The 27,549-nt window shown below is 39.5% G+C and overlaps 1 protein-coding gene across 1 annotated transcript in view; it reads left to right on the top strand.

Annotated features, from left to right (window-relative positions):
• Window positions 1-27,549, top strand: part of LRP2 (LDL receptor related protein 2) — a 176,348-nt gene that overhangs the window by 34,361 nt on the left and 114,438 nt on the right. Inside the window, 8 exon segments of the mRNA XM_070357974.1 lie at window positions 1,990-2,112; window positions 4,919-5,035; window positions 16,151-16,261; window positions 16,563-16,676; window positions 17,411-17,530; window positions 18,923-19,075; window positions 20,526-20,645; window positions 25,838-25,966. Of these exon segments, the coding sequence (XP_070214075.1) occupies window positions 1,990-2,112; window positions 4,919-5,035; window positions 16,151-16,261; window positions 16,563-16,676; window positions 17,411-17,530; window positions 18,923-19,075; window positions 20,526-20,645; window positions 25,838-25,966 (987 nt within the window).

Raw genomic sequence — 27,549 nt, 5'->3', positions numbered from 1 at the left:
AAGTATTTCAGCTGTAACAAAGACAAAGAGTTGTGACTTTAATAGTTTGTACTGAGCTCCAATCTTCAGCGTTAAAGTGGCATTAAGAATTCAGACCTCTTTGAGGAAGAGGTTCAGTTCACATCTGTTTGTGTCTTATCCAAACACCTTGGTAGGGAACCAACTTTCTTAGCTGTTTTCTGAAGCGTATAAGCGATTATTTCATATTATTCAATCTGCAAATTTTGTGCACGAACAAGAACAAAAAAATAATGTCTGTACTGCTGTGATTTGTAATTCAGGGAGTCTGTTTTCATAAACAGGATGTAGTAGATGTAGCAGGATGCAGAGGAACTTGTGTGAATTACTGTAAAGAGGTCACAGAAGTGGCTAGTGCAGTTTATATTTTTTAAAAATATAGTTAAAAACATGATATAGACACCAAATTTAACTTTTTAACTTACAAGTAATTATGAAAATCATTTTCCACGTATTTCTTCATTTATTTCTGTCCATAGTATTCTGAAGTAGCTTTCAGATGAGGAAACTGAGGCATAGAGAAGCTAAGTTACCTACTGAAGGCTTCCTGCTTAGTCTACTAATCCCAACCCTTACATCCATTTTCTCCCACCTTGCCATAGGAGATCTATCACACTACTGCAGTTTCATCCATTTCGATAGGTGAATAGGCGATGATTATAATCCAAAAACCCAGAAGGCAGGTGAAAATTCGAGTTGTTTGCCGTCCTCTGGCACAACAGAACAAACTTTGGTATTTTGTTTGGATGACAGTGCACTTTGAGAATGGGAGAAGCATGGGGCATAGGTGCCATGAGGTACTTCTCAAATTTTCATGCAGTAATGGGTCACCTTGGGAGCTTGTTGACGTGTAGGTTTTAATTCCACATGCTCGAGGTGGGGTCTGAGATTCGGCATTCTGGAAGCTCCCAGGAGATGCTGATGTTGCTAGTCTGGAAACCACACTTTGAGTAAGGGAGTAGTTCTGTTTGTAGAGACATGATCATGTGTTATCCATTTGCCTCCTGGGCTTACTGAGTTCATTTTAGGTTAAACACTAGGAGCAGAAAGGTAAGAAGACTATATCCTGATATAAAGGAATAACAGTTACACCAACAGATTTGTCAGTGTCCCATAGCAATGATAATAGCAACATACCAATGACAATAGTGATTGCAACTAATTTGCGTGGCGCTTTCACGTATGTTGGGGCTTCTGCAGTGGATCAGAAGGTGAAGAATCTGCCTCCAGTTCAGAATACCTGGGTTTGATCCCTGGGTCAGGAAGATCCCCTGAAGAAGGGAATGGCAACCCACTTCAGATTTCTTGCCTGGAGAAGTCTATGAACAGAGGAGCCTGGAAAGCTACAGTCCATGGGGTGGCAGAAAGTCAGACATCACTGAGCAGCTAACACTTCACATATGTTACTCTTCTTATTTTTTACAGCAATGTGAGAAAAGTATAGACCCCATTTTATGATGCATACATTGAGATTCAGAGAACCTGCTCAAGATTTTAAAGCAAATAAATTGTGGAAATAATAAAATGATTTGATTTGGAGTCTTATTTTCCAAATCTCATGGATTTTACAGTTTATCCTCATGCTTTACTATTAGTTATTACAATACAAAACACTTCAAGTAATGTAATAATTATAAACTAATGGTTGATTTTATTAAAATTAAAAATGTAATTAAAATTTAAATTTAATATTGTTTTGGTCATAACCTTGTATGTGTGTTTTTGTATGTGTATATGCTATTTGTTTTATTCTCTGGAATTTTGTATCTCTTTGGATCATCATTTTGTTGTGATACCATTGAGATTATTTGACAGTGAACACTGGCTAAGGTCCACAGGCTCTAAGGTTTTTTATATTTGCTATCAAATATATTGAGCAGTAGTTGACATACTTCCTTTAAAAGGAGTATTGCTTGTTGGTATAATAGGGTGGATGTTTGACACAATGAGTTCTTTTCTGGTTTATTTTAGCCACCAGTAGTTGCCATTCCAACCAGTTCCTGTGTCCGAATGAACAGCTCTGCATCCCTGAGAGCTGGGTGTGTGATGGGGAAGATGACTGCAATGATGGTGCAGATGAACGTCGGCATTGCCGTAAGTGCTTGTAGAGGAGTCTTGCTATGGCCCTTTGGACACCTTAAATTCTAACCTTTACAAATACAAACACAATGAAATGATTCTTTGTAAGTGAAAGAAAAGTTGGGCCTTGAAGGACAAGGAAACCTGTGCCAGCCATCTCACCCAGGGGTTGGATGATACTGAAAGTGTGAATGTGCTAAAGGTTTATCAATACATCCCTGTGATTTAGACTCCCAGCATTTAATTTAGGTTATGTTACACTTAAGAGTGAAACAAAACACTTTTTGGTGTCTATATGTGAGGGTCTTCATTTATCTGGCAGTTGGATGTTTTGGCTGCAAAGAATGAAAAATGTAACTCAAAAAATTTAAACAAAAAGGGAATTTATTACCCACACAGCAAGTATAAATGTGGCATTGTTCCAGGATTGACTGGAAGATAATGGAAAATCTCCGTTCCTTGAATTAATAACATCATCCAATTTTCTTCCACTGTTCTCCTCTGCTGTCTTTTTAGTCTGTTGGCTTTTCATGATTGCATGAAAGCTGTAGAAGTCCTGAATTTTACATTCCCATAATTCACATTTCCATATCTAGAAGAGAAAGCATTAACATCTTGATGGATTGAGATGGAGAGAAGATACAAGGCTGGACCACCTCTAGCTCTTGACCTCAGGTGTCCTCTGGAAGTATCCAGCTCTGATAACTGTGTAGCGTTCATCTTTGAGCTTTTCCACATTCTGTTTCATTAGATGCACATCCCACAAATCAGTGGACATCTGTCATCACTCTGTGTTGGTTTTGAGATAGCCACGATCCTGTTGCATTTTCTCATAGTCATTGCCCACAAAGATCAAAGAAGAAACAGATGTTTTGACGAGTACTTCATGTGAGAACTTGTTTAGTTGTTAGGTGACTAGAAATGGAGATGCTATGGGCTTCAGTGGGTTCTGGGTATATTTTTATTTAAAAAAATTGAATTTAGTCCAGGAATTTTGAGGCCAGCATGGAGTATGAACTCTTCTCAGTTGGGCCACTAGATGCTTTCTTTTGAGGAAAGTAATGGAAATTCTCAGTACTCATGAGTTTGACTTTGGTGTAAAGTTAAACGTAGACTGTATTAAACAATCTGTTGGGGCTTGTCAGTGCTGGTCATGTGGTCTGCCATCCAGCAACAAAGAGATGGTGGTCCTTGGGACAAAGTGATTAAGAAGAAGCCAGTGAAATATGTAGAACTGTGAAAGGTGGTGGTGTGGTGGTGACAGATTTCAGTCTTGAGGAAGGTACAGACAGGAGCTGATCAAGGCCAAATGGGAGCATGGCATATCTAAATCAGGTCCAGCTATGAATCAGGATTTAAGGTAGATTAGCAAAATGGGAGTGGGGGCCTGCTTCAGAAGTACCGAAAGGAGGAAGGAAACGTAGCAAGGATACTGGGGAGCAGGAAGAAATCCTTGTTTCTAGGAAATCTGTCTGGGCTCTGATATTCTCTGACTGGCCTCTCAAAGGTCCTAGAGGAAAAGGATGACCTCCATGCTTGATTGTGAAGCTCCCGAGAGCAATGACTAGGCTTTATTCAGCTTCTATCCCTAAGGCTTGCTATTCTGTGTCACAGGTAGTAAGTTCTTGATAAATGGACACTGACTGAATGAATGACTGGTTATTTATCTTTTGGCTCCATATGCCATTTGGTTCCATTTCCCCTTGCTGCCGGCACAGAGCAGGAAGAAAGCTGAGCTGTAGATTGTGATGCCGTGTGTGGTGGATGACCTGTTGCTAATACTGCATAGAGGGGATGGGAACTGCCAAGGGCCACTGCTTGGGGAGATTCTATAATTTGTAAGCGATGCTATTTTAAACGGGTATGGATTTCATAAGGTAACTCTTACATTTTACATTTTGTATTGTGTTTTCATCAGATCATATTTCCCCCAAATGCTTCTATTTTTTATGTGGATAATTAAAAAGTCCCATCATATTTCCTGTGTTAAACTCACAGAGTAGAATTCACATGAAACAACCATTCATTCGATTTTGTCTGATTTATCCAGAGACAAATTTGATAAACTACTGATGTTCTGCCTTCACCTACCATAATCACCTACCATTTAAGCCAGCTTAAATGTCTGTTTATAAAACTGACACATATTCAGTGTAGAAAGCTTATAAAATAAGTCTTCCATATCTTTCACTATCTCCTTGAATTTTCTCTAACTCATGTCCATTGAATCAATGATTCTATTGAAACACCTCATCCTCTGTTGCCCCTTTGTCCTCCTGCCTTCAATTTTTCCCCTTTCAATTTTCCCCCAGTATGTCTCTGGGCCCTTTCCAATGACTCGGCTCTTTGCATCAGGTGGCCAAAGTCCTGGAGCCTTAGCTTCAGTATCAGTCCTTCCAGTAAATATTCAGGGTTGATTTCCTTTAGGATTGACTGGTTTGATCTCCTTGCAAGGGGGACCTTGATTAATACCTATACTTGCAAAATTCTTATTTCATCCATCCTTTTCGCTGTGTAGGTTTTCAAGCTATGTTGTATTCTCAACACATGTTGCTAATATAATTGTCTACACTCACAAACTTGAGTGTTTCGGGTATTTTGATAGTATGCTTGTCCTAACAGCCTTGCTTTCACATTGTAAGATGTCTTCCTTTGGGTAACCAGGTGCTCTACCTGGTGACCCTATGAATTTTACGTTCAGTGTATGGGTTCCTTGCCTTTACTTTTAAATTTCCTCGTTCATATTTGTTAATGTTGTCACATTTGTTAATTGATCTGTGTTCTTCAGTAATTATAAAGTCATACGTTTTTCCTTTCACAGCTGGAATAACATGCTCCAGCCGTCAGTTTACATGCGAGAATGGCGAATGTATCCCAGGGGAGTTCAGATGCGACCATTCCACAGACTGCTTAGATGGAACCGATGAGAAAAACTGCCGTGAGTTCCTTAAAGCCTTTGCCCTGTATTTAGTTTCGCCTTTGTCCCTTTGGCATTTTAATCAATTCGTTGATGGATAAAAATGCCTACAATATGCCTCTTGTTATTGAAATCTCTTGGCAGATTCTTTTGTGGATTAGAGGTGATGTTCTGATAGGAGTCTATTTTTAGCAAGACATTCTGAGTGTGTCCTGCCTTAGCACATGAAGTTTCTGTATGTCTTGAAGAAACTTTTAACTTTATTTTTTTGGGCTTGTTTTCTTTCTTTCTTTTTTAAATAAACTTTAACATAGAGTTACACAAAGTCAGTGAGTACAAAACCCTGTTTGATCAATTTTAACTTTTATTACATTACGATGGTGAGCTTCTAGGTCAAATGTCTTTGGCCAATAAGAGTTTTTCTGTTCCTGTGGACTCAGTGTTTTCCAGATTACCTTTGGAAAGGCTTTCTGTAATGGAAGAATGTATCAGTTTGTAACTGATCACCACAAGATAAAGCATACAAATCACAGTGTTCTATATTTAATGAATATTTAATTATTACCATAAGCAAAATAAGAAAGTGAAATCATAGTGCATAATTTACTTCTTACAAATGAGTAAAGAGTAATCTGCCTCTCTTGAGACTTATATAGAATTTTTAGAATACGAGAATATACTAATTATTCTGTTGTGTCCTTCATCTGGTTCATCTAACTCTGTCTTTAGCCTCAGACATACCCATTTTCTCTCAAAGCCCTTATAAGTCTACCATTTCATACAGTTTTCCAGAGCTTCCTTGAGTTTTTATATCTTTTCTCCTGGCATTCCTTCTGGTATACTGCATTTTAAACTTTAAGGAGTTATTTCGTATTCTAATAATCAGTGGATAGATTTTGCACTTTAGAAATCTTGATCATAAACTTCTTGGTTATTATGTCTTCACCTAAAAATTTAAGTTTTAGTCTATTCTCCTGAGGCAACTCCTTTATTATTTGATCATTTTGATATGATTTTAGTTCTCTGGACTGTCCCTAAGTTCTTTCCTTTGGTAGACTGTATGAGAAGCGTACACTTTCCAGTATGGCACCATGCTTGGAGTGGGAGCTGACAGACTGGTTATGAGCCCATTGCTTGTGTTTACTGTACTGTACAAACTGTGCTCTTGATGGAAGAAATCCTGGTATGTATGCCAGGTCCATGCTGCAGCCTATCATCACACAGTACAATAAAACAAAAGAAAAAACTTCTCCAATGCTTTCTTCCCTTGTATGTTACTTTGCTTTGAGAGGAGGCTCTGCTATTTGTCTTTATGTCTCTGTTTCCTAGCAGTTCTGGTATAATTCTGTTGTAATTTCCAACTTACACGTTTTCTTTTGAAAGAGATTATGTTGCCTCTATTTCGGATCTTCTTTAACTTGAGAAGATTTATGGAAAATTTAGACTTAATTTAATACTGGCAGTTTTAGAGACAGCGGTGTATGTCTTTAGGTCACAAATAGTAAGTCCAGAATCGAGGGCTCCCCTTTGAGTACTTTGTAAGGCAAACAATAAATCCTTTATGGTGGCAAGTGAAGAAAATATTTTTCATTAAGAACAGAGACAAATCATACATTATATTTTGCAGTATTGTGTAAACTTCAAAGTGTTATGTAAATTCCAGTGGTTACTCTTATTAGGCCGCTCACTGAGAACAATAGCACCAGTATTACAGCACTGTCTTAGGAATAAAGTAACTGAACCAGCAAGGACAGAGTGGCTTGTTCAAGGGTAAGTGGTGTGTGGCAGGGCTAGAGCTCAGCTCGTCCTCTGGTCCAAGTCTGGTGATTGCTGTTCATGAAGGACTTTATTTACAGAAGGAGGAAGTCCTACCTTGTGCAAGAACAAAATGGGTGACCTGTGCCACCAGCCTGCATCTTTATCCCTTATTTAGGAATGGATAAAAAAAATGAATGCTTTATTGCAATGCAATGGGACTTGTGGAAATGCTATTTTAGGCAAAATAAAAGGCAGCCAAAACAGACTGTTTGGATTTATTTCATGTGAACACCCTGCAGCCAAGTCTCAAGTCACCAATACAACTGCCTCATGACTTTGCCAGTGGGTCTTCTGGAAAAAAAGCTGGCAGGGTTCAGGTAGCTCTTATAGGAATGAAGGAAAGGAAGTGAGTTTTGTAAAATGTCTGGGCTGGAGTTCATAATCAAGATTTTGTTTATATTTTTTTTAAGTACATACAAATAATTGTCGAACTAGAGTTAAAGCTCATTGTTTCTGGAATCATACAAGTCATGAATCCTTCAGGGTTCATGGCCCTGAAGTGAATCTCAACATGTAAGGGGGTTTTACAATGAGATCTCTTTCTTCCTATTTTTCTCTACCTTGTTTATTTATTGCTACATGTTATTTAAGGACTAGTATAAAAGAAATTTAACAAATCAGAGGAAATGAAAAAAAAATCCTTGTACTTCCTTGTTAGTGCCTTGATCTCCTGGCTATAGCCAGGTTTGTATAAGAAGGAAAGGAATGACCTGGATCAAAGTGTTTAATAAGTGCCAGCATGCAGGGGGCAGGATTGCCCTTATTTTGTTTTCCCTCTTTGTTTGGAGATCCTGTGGGAAGTGAGAGGGCATCAACCACTATCTTATTCAGTTTTCACATTAGTACTACGAGGTACTTTACAAAGATCCCTAAAGATCATCAAGAGGTAAGGGTGGATGAACCAAGATATTAACCTAGGTCTAAATCCTATGCCCGTGCCCTTGGAATATTTTTCTTTTGTATAAGATGTTTACAGAACATTTTGCCTCCAGATTACATAGCTATTTTATTATTAAAATGATACATTCAAAGCTTTTTATTATGGAAAGTTTTAAATGTAATCAAAAGCAGAGTGATTGCATCAGCTTATAGCTAATTTTGTCTTACCTATATCTCCTTGTTTTTCTTTCCATTATTTTGAAGTAGTTCTCAGATGTCATACAGTTTTGTCTTTAGGTAATTCAATATCTAATTGCTAACATACAAGGAAAGACTAAAACATAATGCTATCAGCTCTGCGTGCGTACTCCATCATGTACGACTCTTTGTGACCCCATGGACTGTCGCCCACCAGGCTCCTCCATCCATGTCCATGGGATTTCTGAGGCAAGAATACTGGAGTAGGTTGCCATTTCCTACTCCAGGCATCTTCCCGAACCAGTGACAGAACCCACGTTTCCCACATCTCCTGCATTGGCAGGCAGAGTCTTTACCACTGCACCACCTGGGAATCAAGTAATCAGATATCCATCCAGTTTTAAAAAGTTCTCCAATTGGCTTATTATTTTTTATTTGAAATAAAAACCCAAAGAAAATTTATATTTTCTTTAGACAAGTCAGTTAGCAACTGACTTGTCCTGGAGTTGCCCATATTTTTATTTATTTTTTTGCTTATTGCACTCTCTAATGTTTTTAAACTGCCCCATAACTGTACTTCCTGGAAATTGGTAGTTAGATCTAAAATAAGTTTCTTCAGTCTTAAAAATAATGACATTCGGGTCCAGTAATTATGGTGGGGAGCTGGCTCGTGCATTGTAAGATGGCTCTCACTGTCCTCTAGTGGCCTGTGTCCACTGGAAGCCAGTAGCACCTCCCAACTGTGAGAACCAAAAGTGTTTCCAAACAGTGTCAAATGTCCTCTGGGAGCAGAATTCCCTTCTCCTGCTCTATCTGAAGACAGCACTATCTAGAAACTTGTATAGTAGCAAGGATGTGTGTGTCTGTATGTGTGTAAGGACACCAGCACTTTGTATATAAAGGTATGTATTTCCATCAGGAGGCACCTCATGTCTAACTATCCCTTTGTGAGATTAGCAGCCACTGATGGTCATGTTAAGATCCATTTAGTCATAGGGGTACTTAGCTATTTTAAACATCATTTCAAATATATATCAGCTGTTTATTAGTTGTTCCACATGGTGAAGGATTAAGTGAGGCTTTGCCAGAAATCATTTTTGTGACACTTTGTTCTATTGTTTCTGCAGTCATGATGCATAGGAAAATTACTCATGTACAGACAGAATCAGTTTATGAATATGCCTTTGTCTATTTCTCAGGAATAATATTGTCTGTAGAAATGAGTCTTCTAGGCACTAGAAACACTTAAATATAGTGATGGATGTTGGAAAATTGCCAAGAAGGACTTATTTCTTTTCCCCAAATATTTGAAAGGATCAGGAAACTTGACTCTCTAGTTCATAGTCCTGCCTGTCAGCTCAGCCCCCTAGGGATATAGTTCTTACTCCTTCAAACTTTTAAGGTCAAGATCTTGAGCTGTGTCAATTCCAGGCACTCTTTTTACAGAACAAAGAGTGGTGTGTAAAGGTCCACTCAGGCAGGGAGAAGGGAGAGGAAAGAATGAGTGAGATGATGAGGAAGGCAAGGGTATGAAGTCCCAATAAAAGGATTATCCTTGAAATAAATTGTTTCTTATTATATTTGATCTTTTCGTCTGCTGTGTCCCTATATGCATAATGCAGATATTTGTGGTTATTCTGCTGTTTGGGAACTATCTGAATTGCGTGTGTGTGTGTGTGTGTGTGTGTGCGCGTGTGCGCGCACGCATGTGTGCTCGTGTATGTGTATAGCTGTGAAATAGGTAAAAGTTCATTTTCCCTAAGTTATTTTGCTGTTCAAGCTGGCTACCTGTAAAGTGGCACTTTCTATTAAACAGCTTGTTAATAATTATTTTTTAAGGAACAGAGATTCGAAACTGCCATCTTTGTTGCTTTTAATGAGATTAGCATCAAGGGAAACCCACTCACTCAGAGTCCAAGATAAGCATCAGAACAGTACAGCAATTATGGGTCATTCAATCATGGGTCATGCACTGCCTTTTGGTTGTTCAAAAATAGTATAATTTTTTCTAGTGAAGTAAACAGATTATTTCATTTTTATCAAGTGCCATATTAGCATGCTTTTGGTGCGAGTAAAACTACTGCTAATTATCATTGGTTTGTAGCCTTCTCTTTTGTTACTTAGGAATGCCAAAGAAAGGGTCAAATCCCTGTTACAATGAAGGCTTTCTTGCTGGTAATCAGCAGTGTTTGGTCTGCCTGCCACTGGGGTGGCTTTGTCTCTGACGTTTTATTTCCATTGACGTTCTGTTCTTTAGAATTTTGTATACTTTGGGCTTCCCAGGTGGCTCAGTGGTAGAGAATCCAGCTACCAATACAGGAGACACAAGAAATGTGGTTCAATCCCTGGTTGGGGAAGATCCCACGTGTAGGAAATGGCAGCCCACTCCAGTGTTCTGAAAAATTCCATGGGCTGAGGACCCTGATGGGTTACAGTCCATAGGGTTGCAAAGAGTTGGACATGACTGAGCAACTGAACATATACCTCCCTCTATATATGTCTAACTGCTGAAACTCCAGTTGGGGGCATAATTGGGGGTGGGCAGTGAAGCAGAGAGATAAGTCATTCTGTGAACAGTTATGCCTGGTGACAGACATGTTCATCAAATTCAGCCTTGCTCTTACTGTTCTCTCTACTGCAGGCGAGAAGGAAGAAGCAGAGAGATTGAGCCTTTTTTTTTTTTTTTATGATTCTCACAGTTTGAGATAGGATTCAGAACCCTGATTTCTTGAGGAAAGAGAAAAATCTCCTATTTAGTCTTCATCTTGCAAGCACATTATAACTATCTCTCATCTCTTAAAAGATGTTAAGATCTGTCTCAGCTGTTACATAGAGTTGTCTTTAATAACTGTCTCCATTTCCTCTTTCTTCCTTGAACTCACTGAAAACTGTCCATCTCCATTCTCCCCAAAACATTCTTTTTTTTTAATTTATTTTTTAATTGAAGGATAATTGCTTTACAGAATTTTGTTGTTTTCTGTCAAACCTCAACATGAATCAGCCATAGGTATACATATGTACATAGGTATATAAAAACATTCTTGAAAATGTCACCAATGACCTCCATTTTGCTAAACCCAATGGTTCTTGTTTGAACATCACCTTATCAGAGAGCTACTCCTCACTGTCACTCTCTCTCATTTATTTTAATGTCTGTCCTCCTACTCTCCTAAATAAATAAAAAAAGTTCTATGAGAGCAAAGATTTTATGGAGTTCATCACTTTCTTTCTAGTACTTAGCATGTATACGAAGTCACTCAGTTGTGTCTGACTCTTTGCAACCCCATGGACTGTAGCCCACTAGACTCTTCTGTTCATGGAATTCTCCAGGCAAGAATACTGGAGTGGGTAGCCATTTCCTTCTCCAGGAGATCTTTCCAACCCAGGAAATGGGTCTCCTGAATTGTAGTGGATTCTTTATCATCTGAGCCACCATGAAATATTTTCAAAAAGCTGTGCTACTTATGATTTCAATTATAATCTCTTTATCCAATTCTTATTGTGGTGTCTAGGAAGATGGATTTCAATAAATATATGCTGCATTATTCCTTGGAACATTTGAGGCACAATTTTCCATTCTGTTTCTCAGTTATTCCAACACTAGGGCTCATGTGAGATTTTTATTATTTTAAAAATTCATACTCTGTCAGTGTTTATCTCGTTTGCAGATTTTGGTGATAGCTCTGTGTATGAGAAGAAGGTACTGCAGATCCAAAATCTTTGGTGCAGGCTTCTTGGGTGATTTTTAAAACTTAGGTCTGAGATCAGTTCACCACAAACTGAGACCAGGTAGGGACTTAGGACCTAGTAGTTTAAAGGGAGGCTGGTAAAGAAACTAGGTAAGTTAATGTCTTCCCTTTTTTTGCTTCAGGTTCCTAAAAAGCTGCTCAGACTAAACTTAATGTTGGTCCAATTTTAGTAGCCCTTGGAACGATCATATTTGCTTTCTCTTTCCAAGGTACTGAATTGCTATTTCCATTTTATAAATATTACTATATGTATGCTTTTCATTGAAAGATGCTTCTAATTATTTTTGGAAAGAGGCAGGAGATGCTTCTCTGTTGCCCACTTGCACTCCCTAGTCCATGATGACTTACTTCAGGGACTGAATTTAACTGACACAGGAGGTGGGAGGTGGGCCAGGGAGGGGAGTAGGCTGATCTTCTGCCACTTTGTGATCCGTCTTCTTCAGTTTTTGTTTTTTGACGTAGACTCTTTTTTTTAAGCTTGTAATTTTATATTCGAGTATAGCTGGGTGACAATGTTGTGATAGTTTCAGGTGGACAGTGAAGGGACTCAGTCATACATATACATGTATCCATTCTCCCCTAAAGTCCCTGATGTGGACCATTTTCAAGTCTTTATTGACTTTGTTACAATATTGCTTCTGTTTTATGTTTTGGTATTTTGGCCATGAGACATAGAAATCTTAGCTCCCTACCAGGGATCAAACACACACCCCCTTGCACTGAAAGGCAAAGTCTTAACCACTAGATGACCAGGGAAGTCACTGTGGTCTGTTTTTTCCAGTATGGACTCTCTTGTTTGTCCTGGTACTCTTGAAAAGCTGTTTCTTAGCGTAGGGGTTCCTGGAATCCCTGGATTATATCAGATTGAAGTCCTTAGTAGAATATAAAATAATCTGATGAAATTTATATTTGACCTCACCTCTCCAGACTTACCAAAGTGAAATGAGAAACTAAATGGAAAAAAAAAAAACAAAAACTTTTTTCTTGGGTTGCTTCTTCTCTTTCTTTTCATAGGATTTTTTTTAAGTTTATCTATTCCTTTCATTCAATGTCATTCTTTTCCCTATAATTTCCTCTTCCTATTACTCTGAAGTCAGTCTGTAAGTACTAGAAATACCTATTATAGTGGTTAGGAATATGCATTGTGGGGCCAGGTTGACTGAATTTGAATTCTAGTTCTCCAGCTTACCAGTCATATGCCTTTTTTTCAAATTGTTCAACCTCCTTATACCTCAGAGAGGCATAGATATAAGGTCTATGAAATGGGAATAATAGTACCTCATTGGGATGTTACAAGAACAAAATAAGTTCATATGTATTGAGCACTTGAACAGGCTTCTGAGAGCACATCGTTTTCAATACATGTTTTTGATGATTATTATTGTTTTTGCTTATTTAACTCTGTGGATAGTACTTTTACTAAGTGCTGGTGGTCAAACTAGTAAACTTTTTCTGGCAAATCATTACTCTGACTGGATTGTCCTGCCTCAGAACTGAACTAACAAAGTTACTTATAAAGGATGACTCTAGGACCTTGGAAAATCCCAGGTGTCTATCCAGGACTTATATCAGTGACTGCTTGTTTTCCTTTTAATCTTGGCTTAAGCATCATAATATACCTTTAAGATACCTTCTCTTTCTTTAGAATCAGTTTGTCTTCTTGGCTGTTTTGTCAAATTCTGAGAAAAGAGTGTATTTAGAACCTTCCTGTGAAGATAATGAAGAGTAGTGCCTAATATCTGTGTCTTACTCTGCTGTGGATGATTTCCATTCGGGAAAGTCTATGAGTTTCTTAAACCACCTCTTCCTCCTTGATTATGCAAACTGAGCTATAGCATGGAACTTTCTTGCTCCAAGCCACATCATTAGCAGAGAAAACATTTCAAACACCGTCAAGTACCAATTCTACATGTATATGTGGAGGTAGCTCCCAATTTCGAGGAGCAAACCTGGACATGAATCATTTTGAAAAGTGGAGAAAGGAAGGGAGATGGAAGAGGATGTTCTTGCATTTTTTGTATCAGGTCAACTTTAGCAGTCTGGGGCTTAGTTAATAGGTACTTGTTAATCTTTCCATTAAAACAAAACTTACAAGGATGATATTCTCCGGTATTCTTATACAGTATCTTCTCTCTTACTACCCTTCCCCTTTACTTGAAGTCCTGTAGGGCATTTCAGCAACATGATGGATTTGTCCCATGGGAAAAAGTTTACAGGGTTAGACTCAGACTCTACATCCAAGCAAATAAACCAAAAAGTTAGACTTCAGAGAGATACATTATCACCAAGTATTGTGACTTCCTGTTTTCTGGGGTAGATTGAAACTCATTAATACTGTTAGCTGTAGAAACCTTTAAAGGAAATAGAATTTGCTCATTTCTTACTTTGCTCAGTGTACAACTTGGACCTTTTCCCTCTGTGGGGTATTCAAAGAGGGAAAAGCTTTTAGAAACAGTTTTCCAAATCTTCTGTGTATTTTGTGTTTTTGCAGTCCTTCCTATGGGCATCCCCGTACATTTAGTCAGGCACAGCAGAGACCAGAGGTGTGCAGGGCAAATCCTCAGCTGATTGACAGATTTATTATCAGCTTGGTCAGAGACAAGAAAGCTGTTCATACTTCATTCCAAGTGTCAAACTACTGACCTCTACCCTTACCAATATGGTTGGCATATCAGCTTGATGACATCAAGCTGGCCTTGTTGTTTGTGGTGCTGATGTGTTGTGTCAGCAAACTTTAGTTATATTAGTGGATACTAGTTTTCAGTGTGGGAATGGCCCTCAAAAAGGACGGGGAGAACAAGAGATCTGCCCAGCATGTTGGCCTCAGTTCCTTTATATCTACAATAATCACCTTAAATGAAAGAGTCCATGCATAAAATTTCTTCCTGATAGATATCTCCTTTATTGTAAAGAGGTTGGGTTGTCTAAGATTTCCTTCCTGCTTGCTGCTCTCTGAATAGCCTAGATGGCATACTACTATCCAGCGCAAGGGGAAAAGGAATCACTTGCTGGACTCAGCTGACTTCTAGGCATCTCTTGAAGGGAGAATGAATAAACTGAGCTATGTGACCCTTTGAAGATGCATTTGGGATGTGTACCATCCCTATGATGAAAAGACAGCAATAACCCTAAACACTAACTGGCTCTTGGTTGATTAAAAAATAAAATTTGCAAAGAATTAAATTTTATCAGTTATTAAATGCCTCCTATTTTAGTATACAGTTGATTGTGTGCAACTTGGCAATTAAAGTAATTATAGACACTTGGTAGACTAGTTTTGAGCTTCTGCAGATGAGAATATTTGTGCTTGCTCTTTTACTGTGGAACATCATGAAATGGGACTGCTGTCTGATCTTGGAGATGTACCCTTTTCTTACTGAAAAAGAAATTAGAGGAGAATCTGAGAATCACTATGAAAACAATCTTTAATGAAACAAAAAATAGACCAAGAAAGATAACATACTTGTGAGAGGGAGACTCTTTAAAGACCATAAAGAGCCGAAGTTCACACTATTTTTAAAAACTTTTCAACCTAAAAAGTTCAGCTGTGATAACTCTGGCACTCCCAAGCATTTCTTGAGCACAATGGGTAAATGACCTAGTTTCTGTACTGAATGATGGGGATTTGAGTAAGACAGGATCCTTGATCTTAGAGGATTTCATAATGTCATGGGGGAAACAGATAATCAGTGAATAGAACGGAGCCTATAGTGAGGGGGTCATGAGATATGTTCCAAGTCTGGGGAAGCACAGGGAGGGGCTGATAGTACCTTTTTCCTTCAAGGGAACATCCTGATTTTTCCACTGAGAGAAAACCAGGGTTAAAAAGCATTTGGCTAAAAGCAGTGAAGTGATCGTCAGTACATAATGTGGTAATGATTTGGGCTTGTGGCTCATACTGTGCTTTTGTAGAGCACACTATGCTTTTCAGAGTGCTTTACTAGACATTGTCTTTTGGAGGTTCCTGTATGTGTGGATGAGAAAATGGTGACACAGAAAAGATAAATAATTCAAGTAAGAGTAAATAGGTATGGAGTGGCACCCCAGGTCCCAGGTTTCTTGGCTTCTTGGCCTGTTTTCTTTCTTTGACCCTGCAGCCAAAGAACCAGCCCTTCATCTCCCAAACCATGTGTGATGGTACGTTGCTTTCCTGGGGTGTTATTTATATTATGTAAGAGAAGGTTCCATTTTGACAAGTTAAAATTTCTTCTCATTCTTCGGCTTGGAGTGCACAAGTCACTTTAGAGCCCAATTCCCTGGGCTTCCATTTCCCCCTACTATGCCCTCTCAAAGCACTGTGTACTTACCACATTAAGCACATAGTCCAGTTTGTAATTTGCTGTTTGTGTCATTCTTAGGTTATCCAAAGAATGTCTCTTTTGTTTACCAATATATGTTCAGCAGTTAGTGTCTAGGATATAGTAGTCACTCAAGAAGTGATTGCTAAGCAACATCTTCATTTAAGATTTGTGTGCTATTTCCATTCTTTCAGGATACCCAGTATGTGAGCAGCTAACTTGTGCTGACGGAGCCTGCTATAACACCAGTCAGAGGTGTAATGGGCAGGTTGATTGCAGAGATGCCTCTGATGAACGCAACTGCAGTAAGTAATATGCTGAAGCTGGTTTAGCCAGTTATGCACATTTCTTCCCAAGTTTGTGTTCAGTGAATTCATGTTGGTGGCTTGAAGTCAGCCATGGTGGAGTATTTTACACTATGGAAATTGGCAGATACAGTAAGTGAGGACTTTTATGTTCCTGGAGAACTGGTTGTTAAACATTTACCAGCACACTGCTGCGTGGTAAGAATCTTTTGAAACTTGAGATAGACTCTTCCTATGAAATTAAGTGGCTACAGTGAAATTGAAATTCTCTTTTCTTTCCCCTTTTAACCTTGTGTCCCAGCTCACCGGTGCACGCGCACTGAGTTTCAGTGTGGCAGTGGGCAGTGCATTCCTAGAACCTACGTCTGTGACCATGAAATTGACTGTGAAGATGGCAGTGATGAACATTCTTGCCGTACGGTGACTTCCTCATTTTGGGTCATGCTCTTAGGAATGCTCTTGTCTTTGCATTTCCGCCCCCTACTGACGTATTATTCTTTTCAAATAAAAGTCACCTCTGGCAGAGGAAGCCAGAATATCATTTAGGGCCCATGGCATGAGCCTCAGCAGTGTTGCTGAACTTAGACTTCTTTACCTTCCAGAGATCTGTGTAGAGTTGAAGTGGTGCTCATGGACAGTTTGCATTCTTTTCTTAGGCCACACAGATACAGGGTATATTGTATTACTGGATTTCCTTTCTGGCACCTGGGCTTATTTCAGTGCTAAATTGAGAGGAATGTGATATCATGGAATGAGTTGCTCAGAATCATTGAGTCCTAGAGAGCAGTTACTGTGCTTGTGGTCAAGTGAGAGAATGTTGGCCATTGGCATTTCTGTAGCATCTTTGTCAGTCTGTATTCTTTGCTCTGTGTCAACTTATAGCTATCTTGTGTTTCATCTTGATGCACTTGATTTTCATGTCCTGAACCCAAAGCTACTGTTTTCTTCTCCCCTTCTCTCTTCTTCTCTTTCTCTCTCTCTCTCTTTTTTTTTTTTTTTTTGTTCATTTTTGTCAAGATGGTTAAGGGACTAAATGGGTGTAGAAATTTCAGTTTCTTGGAGCTCAGTTTAGGTGGCGGGGTGAGCACTTTGATTTCTTTCCAAAGGTTTGTATCTTTGGAGTGTAGCTGTCATTTTATTTTCTTCCAGCTGCTTATCGGACCTGCAAAGGCAACGAATTCACTTGCCCTAACGGCGTCTGCATTGCACAGAGTTGGGTTTGTGATGGAGAAAGTGACTGTGTAGATAACGCTGATGAAGATGGATGCGGTAAGGAGGGGAAGAGCTTCTGATTGGAAAGTATTTTCCGATTTTCAATCAAGTGTTTTCCAGGTCTTGCTGTTCCTACTTTCCTTGTTAGAAATTATCTGTGTGACATGCAAGTTTCCAGATTGGCTGGACTGACAGGGAATTTTGGGTGAGGAAGAGTGGTTCCCCTAGCTTTTTCTAAAAAGACACAGAATTCAAATATAGCATAAATTATAATCCTTTCCTAACAGTAAGGCCAAATAGATAGGACAGTCTCTCCCCCTTTACAGCCCTATCTGAGGTTTTCTTTTTAAGACTTTTATCTTAATTAGATTTATCTATATAAAAGAAGTAGTCTGGGGAAGGAGCAAAAATAGAGGAATATGTGATTTGTCTTAAGACCTTACAACCATGAAGAAGGACTGAGCTGCAGATTGGTAGACGTAGGAGAGGCCACTATCGGGAGAAGTGAAAAGGAAATTGTCAGTGATATTCATCCCCTTCACTGGGCAGTTATCAGCAGTACCTCCAACAGCTTGGAAGCTGCTAACACCCACACATAAAGCAAGTTACCTTTATGATTCCAGCCTGGGTATATTAATAATGTTGCTTGTTTTGGTTGGGAGCATCCATTGGTTTCATGTTTCAGTATTCCAAGAAGTTGTGTTCCAACTTGCTGGATTATAATCTTTCTTGTACTGTTGACAATTCACTAAAGAAACAAAACAAAACCAACCAAAAATCACACATCACACACACACAAACTCAGGAATCCTGGCATTACCTTGATAGCTCTAGTTCTATTATTCATGATTTAATAACTGAATGTTCTCCTACAGGTTATTCATCTAGTTTGTTGATATGCTATGCTATGCTATGCTAAGTCACTTCAGTCGTGTCCGACTCTGTGTGACCCCATAGACAGCAGCCCACCAGGCTCCCCCGTCCCTGGGATTCTCCAGGCAAGAACACTGGAGTGGGTTGCCATTTCCTTCTCCAATGCATGAAAGTGAAAAGTGAAAGTGAATTCGCTCAGTGGTGTCTGACTCTTAGCGACCCCATGGACTGCAGCCTACCAGGCTCCTCTGTCCATGGGATTTTCCAGGCAGGAGTACTGGAGTGGGGTGCCATTGCCTTCTCCGGTTTGTTGATAACTCAGGCCCATTTCTGCTTCTTACTCTTATAATTTGGCTGGGAGTTGCCTCCCCTAGAAAGACTGGAACCTAAATAATGACATTTACCATTCTTTAGAATCTCAGTAAAAGGTCAGTTGTAGCATTAGAAACTACTTGTTTATTGTGAAATATCGGTCATTTGTAGGTTTCTTGTTTACCTGATCTCTTAACCATGTATTGAAAAATGTCTGGCTCTACCTCTTATATGGCCTATTGTAACTCTCTTTTTCCCCCACAGAAAGCAAAATTAATCGTACCTTTGACTGTTACCCAAATGAATGGGCCTGTCCAAAGTCTGGAAAATGCATCCCAATTTCTAAAGTTTGTGATGGTACTTTAGATTGTCCAGGAGGAGAAGACGAAAGCAATATCACTGCAGGACAACAGTGTGGTGAGTATGGAAATTTGTCTGGACATCTTTCAGGTAATGGTGTCTCTGTTTTTCTATAACAGATTGCCATAGATAGAGAGTATCAAGTGGTGTTTGCAGAATGAGCGATTCCAAGACTTAGTAGCTCTAACCAACAAACATTTGTTATTTCTCACAGTCCTGTGGGTTGGCTACATTATTCTTTTGGCCTGAACCAGCTCACTCACATCTCAGGATGCTCCAGCAAAAGCATGGCTAGTCCAGGCGTGTTTGCCTGGTCATGGAAAGGGCAAACCCCAGTGAACAAGCTCTTCTAAGCCTCGACTTATGTCATGTTTCCTAAGTGTTCTATTGGCCAAAAGAAGTCACACTGATCCCAGATTTAATGGACTGAAGCAATAGACTCCATTTCTTGATGGGAGGAGTTTATAAATATCTGTGACTCTTCCTCCCCCAACCCGCTGCATCTCCTTCCCAGGAAGAATGGTTTAATGGTAATTGTGATGACTCTAAAAGTATTCTGGAGATTTGTGATGACTCTAGAAGTATTCTGGAGATTTTATTCCCTGGATTACACCTGTGGAAAAAGTGTTGCTAGCTTTACTCAAAAACTTCTGGTTTCAGGGATCTATACTTGGAGTTACTCACCGCCCTACCCCCACTCCATAGCCGTAGAATATTTTCCCACTATAAGCCATCACTTCTGTGGATAGCCGGCTGTCCTGTAGGAAAATGCAATTCATGGCCTTGATTTCTCTCTGAATTATCTTGTAGTTGCCTAACAGTGACCATGAACTGTAACCCTAAAGTTTTGGTGATTTCTTTTCCATGAAAAAAAGAGGCTTCTATGGCTTCTTTTATATTCCCACCCCCACCATTTCTTTGGAAGCCCCTTTAAACAGTCCTAGTGCGAAAGTTAGAAAACAAAAATTAGTTGAAGCTAGCTTGGATTCGGAGAAGGCAGTGGCACCCCACTCCAGTACTCTTGCCTGGAAAATCCCAGGACGGGGGAGCCTGGTGGACTGCCATCTATGGGGTCGCACAGAGTCGGACATGACTGAAGCGACTTAGCAGCAGCAGCAGCTTGGATTAATTAGCTTTTTAAGTTAAAAGTTTAGTGTTTAGTGTTCAGTGGCTTGGAAATTCTTGGGAATATCCTTCTATTCTTTCTAGATAGAAGAAATAGATATCTAGATAGATATCTTTCTATTAGATAGCCTAATATCTTTCTAGACACAAAGATAGACTTTTGACCAGATTTTTTTCATGAACAGCACTTCTGATGCCTTGTGCTTGCACTTAGTTATAATGAATTTTTAAAAATATGTGCTGAGTTTTTATTGCATCATACCGCAGGCTTGAATGGTGTTACTGCATACTTACTGAGCTTTTACTTTGGAAAGTTCTTACTTATAAATCAGCTTTGTCCGGAGATCACCTTTCATTTCACAAAGTCTTTTTCTCTGTTTAGATGTGAATCTGTGTCCGTCCTTGGGATGTGAATACCAATGCCACAGGTCACCAGGTGGAGGGATGTGTTACTGCCCCTCAGGTTTTATTGTCAACCAAAATAGAACCAATAACTGCGTCGGTAAGTGACAGTCTTTCATCACAGTGCTCACGGCACTGGGGGCGCTCCCTTTAACATCAAGAAGTTTGTATTTATGGAGAGGAGGATCTGTTAACAAAGAGCAACACAGTCTTCACTGAAAACCTGGCCAATGTGAAGTTTTAACTCTGAGACACTTTTGTGAGGTGCCCATGGCAAAAGAGTGGTTGGATGATGAGTGAGTAAGCTAGCTACTTATATATCTGTCCAGTACCTAATGATGGAGGTTGTTCTTTTGATATATTGTGTATTGCTGTTTTATATATTTGGAAGCAGAATTATATAGCCATACTTGCTAAATACAGTTGGCCCTCCCTATCTGGGAATATCAATAACCTCAGATATGCAGATGACACCACCCTTATGGCAGAAAGTGAAGAGGAACTAAAAAGCCTCTTGATGAAAGTGAAAGTGGAGAGTGAAAAAGTTGGCTTAAAGCTCAACATTCAGAAAACGAAGATCATGGCATCCGGTCCCACCACTTCATGGGAAATAGACGGGGAAACAGTGGAAACAGTGTCAGACTTTATTTTTCTGGGCTCCAAAATCATTACAGATGGTGACTGCAGCCATGAAATTAAAAGACACTTAATCCTTGGAAGGAAGGTTATGACCAACCTAGATAGCATATTCAAAAGCAGAGACATTACTTTGCCGACAAAGGTTCGTCTAGTCAAGGCTGTGGTTTTTCCAGTGGTCATGTATGGATGTGAGAGTTGAACTGTGAAGAAGGCTGAGCACCAAAGAATTGATGCTTTTGAAGTGTGGTGTTGGAGAAGACTCTTGAGAGTCCCTTGGACTGCAAGGAGATCCAACCAGTCCATTCTGAAGGAGATCAGCCCTGGGATTTCTTTGGAAGGAATGATGCTAAAGCTGAAACTCCAGTACTTTGGCCACCTCATGCGAAGAGTTGACTCATTGGAAAAGACTCTGATGCTGGGAGGGATTGGGGGCAAGAGGAGAAGGGGACGACAGACGATGAGATGGTTGGATGGCATCGCTGACTTGATGGACGTGGGTCTTAGTGAACACCAACTAAGTGAACTTAGTTGGTGATGGACAGGGAGGCCTGGCATGCTGAGATTCATGGGGTCGCAAAGAGTCGGACACGACTGAGCGACTGATCTGATCTGTGAATTCTTCAATCTCCAATTCAGTCAACTGGGGAATCAAAAAAAGAAGGGGAATGGGGAGGCAGAAAGTTCCAGAAAGCAAAACTTGAACTTTCTGTGTGCAGACAGCTATTTACATAGCACTAAGGACTCCGAGCTTTCACGGTCAAGGGCCAGGGTTCCCTGGTCAGGGAACTAAGATCCCACAAGGTGTGTGGTGTAGGCAAAAATGAATAAATGAATAAATAAAATAAACAAGCACAAAAGAATCACTCTGGTTTACAAACTCTGGAGAAAGTCTATTTCCTGCTTACGCTGTCTTCTGTAAGTGTAAGACTGCTCCGGCTGTCTGCCACATGTCAGGCTACTCTTCCCCCTTTACTGCCACCCAGCTGCCAATCCGATTTCCAGTCTTAGTTCTCTAGGCCTTTCCCCTTTCTCTTACTAGAAAAGGAATTCCAGTAGAGATACCGGAAGCCACATTCTCAGTGTTACATTTGTTTTTCTCTCTTTTTCCTCTCAATCCTAAAGAGAAATTTGGGCTGGGCCGCCTTGTAGTTGGAACTCGATAGGCCATGAAATGTTTTCAGGAAAGGGATTTGCTCTTTAAGAATCCCTGGTTCAGGTTAGATGCACGGTACTGGATGCTTGGGGCTGGTGCACTGGGACGACCCAGAGGGAGGGTAGGGGAGGGAGGAGGGAGGAGGGTTCAGGATGGGGAACACATGTATACTTGTGGCGGATTCATTTTGATATTTGGCAAAACTAATACAATATTGTAAAGTTTAAAAATAAAATCAAATTAAAAAAAAAAAAAAAAAAGAATCCCTGGTTCATTCTTGTGATACCTTGCAACCTATTCTTTAGTCTCTCAATACCCGCCCCCCCCCACCCCCCGCCTCCCTTCTAGAGCCACATTTTCCAACATGTTTTCCAACATCTTTTCTAATACTTAAGCCTGTGATGAGGTTTGAGTTGTAGGTCAGAAAGAGGTCCAGGCTGCTTCAATTTTTTGCATCCCTTAAGAAATGAAAAACTTTCATAACAAGATTTTTACGTTTAAATCTATTAATGAACGTAACCGAATTTTGCAGTATTATGCTGTACACAGGATCATTTCAGAATTCAAGAACACATTTGGTTCTACTACTACTGGAAGTAGTCCGATACTTGGGCACTAATTCTAAGGTCCACAAACATCTTTCAGTCCCTTTACGATGTACCTAGGACTTTAGTACAGATGACCTCTTTTGGATACAAGCTCAAAAGTCTGCAATTTTGAGTTTTGTGAATGTGAGGCCCTCTGCTACCTGCAGAGACTTTCTCTGTGACCTTTCTTGTCCTTTAAGAATGTACCTTTGCCTCTGAGTTTTGAAGCTGGGTTAATGTTTATTTCACATTTCAAGAAGACTATATTTTGCTTTCTTGGTAAAGAGAACCTATTAGTTTCAAAACATGACATTATGAAACCAGTTACACTCATTTCAGCTGAGCTTTTAGAGACTTGTTTAGGTCTGCTCTTTCAAGCATTTCAGTTGAACAAACACTCTCTGTATGCCTGTAATCCTCTGCATGCCTGAGTTACCACAGAAGCTTCAGGTGTTGGAAACCTATGCAACGTTTATCAGTTTAGCCATGGCTCCCCGGGGGATGCCTCAGTGATTGTTAAGAATAAAATGGAATAATCATGACAGGAAATCTTGCCTTCTACCATTCTTCTTCTCCTGGTAGTCTTGACCTAGCTGTGGAGACTCTGAGGCAAGCCACCAGAGCAATTCACTGGACTATTGTTTTTGATTGACAAGGACATGCTGTTTGTTGAGGGAATGACATCGTGGTGCAGCCTTAGGGCAGGAAGGTCATTTAGCATGGTGGGATTGCACACAGCCAGCTGGATCAGAGGGTGTCCGAGCAGGATTTTTTTTGAATTACTCTCAAAGCAGTATTTGTTGGTAAGAAGGGACAAAGAGTAAAAAGGAAAGTAAATCAAGGTGACTTGGGCTGGGAAGGAGGATTTTGAAGCAGCATTTTAGTGTTTTGTAGTTTCCATTACCTTTTCTACTCTCTTTAAAATCCTCAGGTCTCCCTTTCATTTTTCTTGTCTTTCTTTTGGCTGTCAATGGATATTAATTAGCCTTCATTCTTTGTAATGATGAACAGAATCTTACTCAGTCATTAAAAGTGACAGTGTTTATTTACTCATTTAAACCTGTACAGTACTTGTAACCCAGATGGTAGGAAGGGCATTTGCACCCAAGAATTCCTAGTTATGACTTTTCCACCCTCTTTTTGACATGAGAACTCCTGTTCCCAGGGTGATTCCAGATCTTTAGACATAGTCATAGTGTCTTGGATTCAAAATGAGGTCATGATACCCTGGGAGTTTGAGGGCGAATGTCCTGTACATTCCTACTGAAGCAAAGCCTTACGTGGTGTTTTCTCAGAAAGGAAGTGAGGGCACAGAAGAAATAGATCAAATGCTGGTCTTTGGTCTATACCCACTTGTCTTTTTACCTTGTCATGTCCAAATTGGATTAATTTTTTCTTTGTCACAGTCCTGGGGATGAAAGATGTGCTGGTCTGTGTTGTTAAACTTGATCTAGAGGGAAAATGGGAATGATTATCTTGATCCCAGGACTTTCTTGGTCTTTTTTTTAATTAAAGTTTTTTCTTTGTTAGATTTTGACTGTGCTGGGTCTTCGTTGTGGCACGTGGGCTTTCTGTCTAGTTAACGGCACTCGGGGGCTTCTCTAGTTGTGGAGCCTGGACTCTAGAGTGCAAGGGCTCAGTAGCTGTGGGATCTTAGTTCCCCCACCAGGGATCAAAGCCATGTCCCTTGGATTGCAAGGCAGATTCTTAACCACTGGACCACCAGGAAATTCCTTCTTAGTCTTTCTTGTTGGGGAGTCACAGGATGGTGGGGCATGCAGCAGGTGTGGTAGAATTCAACCCACAGCTTTGCAAATGTTATCAGATCCTAGAAATTCTAGAGAACCCTAGATCTGTGAGTCTCAGGAATTATAATTTACTTGAGAATTTTCTGAAGCTCTAGGGGATAGGAGCCTGTTGATTTAGGCTGTGGACATCATTCTTCAAAGAAAGAGAGCAGGGTGAAAGAGGGTGAAGACTGGATGTGAACTTCAAGGGTCAAATGAAATATTTGGCACCAGTTATCCAAGGATAGGACAATTTCTGTGCCCTTTAAGCTTTATAATCTTTAAGAAAGTCATGTGTGTTTTTCTTCCCTGCCCCCATGTTGTATTGTTTATGTGTCAATTATATTGAAAGTCTTTTTACTATTTGATAGAACTGGGACTACTTGGCCATTGAACACAGCTCTATTGTGTAATGGATTTTCAACAAGTACATATTAAATGAATGAATACTGCTAATGAGTAAGCAGAAGAGAATGTATTTTTCATGACTTAAAAATGATGTTAATTTTGGTGATGACTTTTGACATCAGAGAAAAGGATAAACAGACCTTTCCAGATACTTTATTGCATACTTTGTTTGTGTCTCATTGAGCAGTTGGATATAAGGCAGTTCTTTCTGCAGTGAAGGAAGTCTGTGTCCTCCAGTATGGTAACCACTAATCACATGTGGCTGTCAGCATTTGAAATGTGGCAAGTGTGACTGAGAAATTGCATTATTAAGTTTATTTCAATTTAGTTAATCTAAATATAACTCCGAGAAGCTGCAGAGAGCTAGTGTCTACCACATTGGAAAGCACAATTTTAAAAGGATGCATTTATACCAAAATTTTGTATTATACCAAAATTTTGTATCAAGTGTTTTATAAACCATCATTAACAAATGAAATGCAAAGGCAATGAGTCCAAGCAGTGTTGTGCATCACCTGCAATGTTATCCTTTATGTAGATTTTAAAGAACCTTGGGTTTTCCTTAGTATGACAATGCCTATGCCCTGCCTCCCCAGGGGGTACTTTCTTAGGTATTTGCATCACCAGATTCCTGTATAGCTTGTCCACGATTTTTTTCAGAAAGTGCTCAAGCTGTATTGTTAAACATTATTATAACCGGTTATTTCCTATTTGACAGATTTTGACGATTGCCAGATATGGGGAGTTTGTGACCAGCTATGTGAAGACCGAATTGGCCATCACCGGTGTAACTGTGTAGAGGGGTATGTCTTGGAGCGCCAGAAGCACTGCAGAGCTAATTCTTCTTGTGAGTAAATTAAAGACAGTCATGTTTCTGAACAGTAAACTTTTATCCTCTTTCAATGCTGCTGCTGCTGCTGCTAAGGCACTTCAGTCATGTCCGACTGTGTGTGACCCCATAGACAGCAGCCCACCAGGCTCCCCCGTCCCTGGGATTCTCCAGGCAAGAACACTGGAGTGGGTTGCCATTTCCTTCTCCAATGCATGAAAGTGAAAAGTGAAAGTGAAGTCGCTCAGTTGTGTCCAACTCTTAGCGACCCCATGGACTGCAGCCCACCAGGCTCCTCCGTCCATGGGATTTTCCAGGCAAGAGTACTGGAGTGGGGTGCCATTGCCTTCTCCATAGCAGAAGTCAAAAGAAATATCAGCATTAAGGCAGATGGCGGGTTTGATTACCACAAATCAGACGTGGCCCCTACTGTTGGAAGAATGGATCAACATTAATTTCGTGCTGTTAGGGACCAACTTGTGGATTAATAGTTGTTGGGTTTTTAAAATTTTATTGATTGTTTGTTCACTTTGGGCCTGAAATAGTGTATCATCTACCACATAAATTTTAGGAGTACATTTGACCTATTTTTGATTAATGTACCTACCACAAGGTGACAAATATCAATAGGCACTGTTTATGCCAAATTTTTTTAGAGGTGGTTCAAAATGGACCTGCTAAATTTGGATTACAGCTTGTGAAAATGCCCTCATTATAAGAATACTGTGGTATAGAAAAATCATGAAAATTTTTGTCACTGTGGATTTCTGGGTAATAAGATCTTGATTTCACTCTCTTTTCCCAATTATTATTATTTTTTTCCCATACCTGTTTAAACTGCCTTTAGTGTCTTTCTGAAACTGATTTGCCCATCTATGAGTGGACTATTTTCTAGTTGTTTTTGTGTATAAAATACCTGATATGCTGTGGACTAACTTTAATTACAACTGATTTTTAACATTTATTTATTTTTGAACAGGTGCATACTCATATTTTCAAAAATTTCACATTATTGAGAAGTTATATGACCACCTCCCCACCCCCTATACCCATTCCACTCTGCCCAGTTTCCCACTTCTCCTCTCCTATGGATAATCACTGTTTATTTTAATTCTAGAGCTTATTAAATGCATAAATAAGAATATGTAAATATAGACATTTAACTATTTTTACATATATGGTAGTAAACTATACATACAGTTCTTCATTTTACTAATGTTGCATACTGTATTTTTAAGGACTTACCATATCAACAAGGAGAACTCTATTTTAATTTTGTTTTATTTTTATTTGAAGTATAGTTGGTTTCCAATGTTTCAGGTCTACAGTGTTTTTTAATAGTGGCAGAATCCGTTTTTTGGATGTATATAATTTATCTAACTAGTCCTTTAGTGATGGGCTTTTATATTATTCCTTATCCTTTGACATAGCAAATCAGACTTCAATGAATAACTGTATTCATTTTGCATTCTTGTAAGTATATGGGTGTAGCAGGTTTGGATCCACCATTGCCATGTTTTTCACATTGGGTGGTTTCCCATTAATCTTTAAAATGTGTTTTGTGTTTTACACAATCTTAAGTTGCACCTGGGGAAAGGTGC

This window comes from Bos mutus, chromosome 2 (assembly GCF_027580195.1).
Source record: "Bos mutus isolate GX-2022 chromosome 2, NWIPB_WYAK_1.1, whole genome shotgun sequence".
NCBI classification, from domain to species: domain Eukaryota; kingdom Metazoa; phylum Chordata; class Mammalia; order Artiodactyla; family Bovidae; genus Bos; species Bos mutus.
Note: the sequence above shows the minus strand (reverse complement) of the source record. Positions and strands in the feature narration are given on the sequence as shown.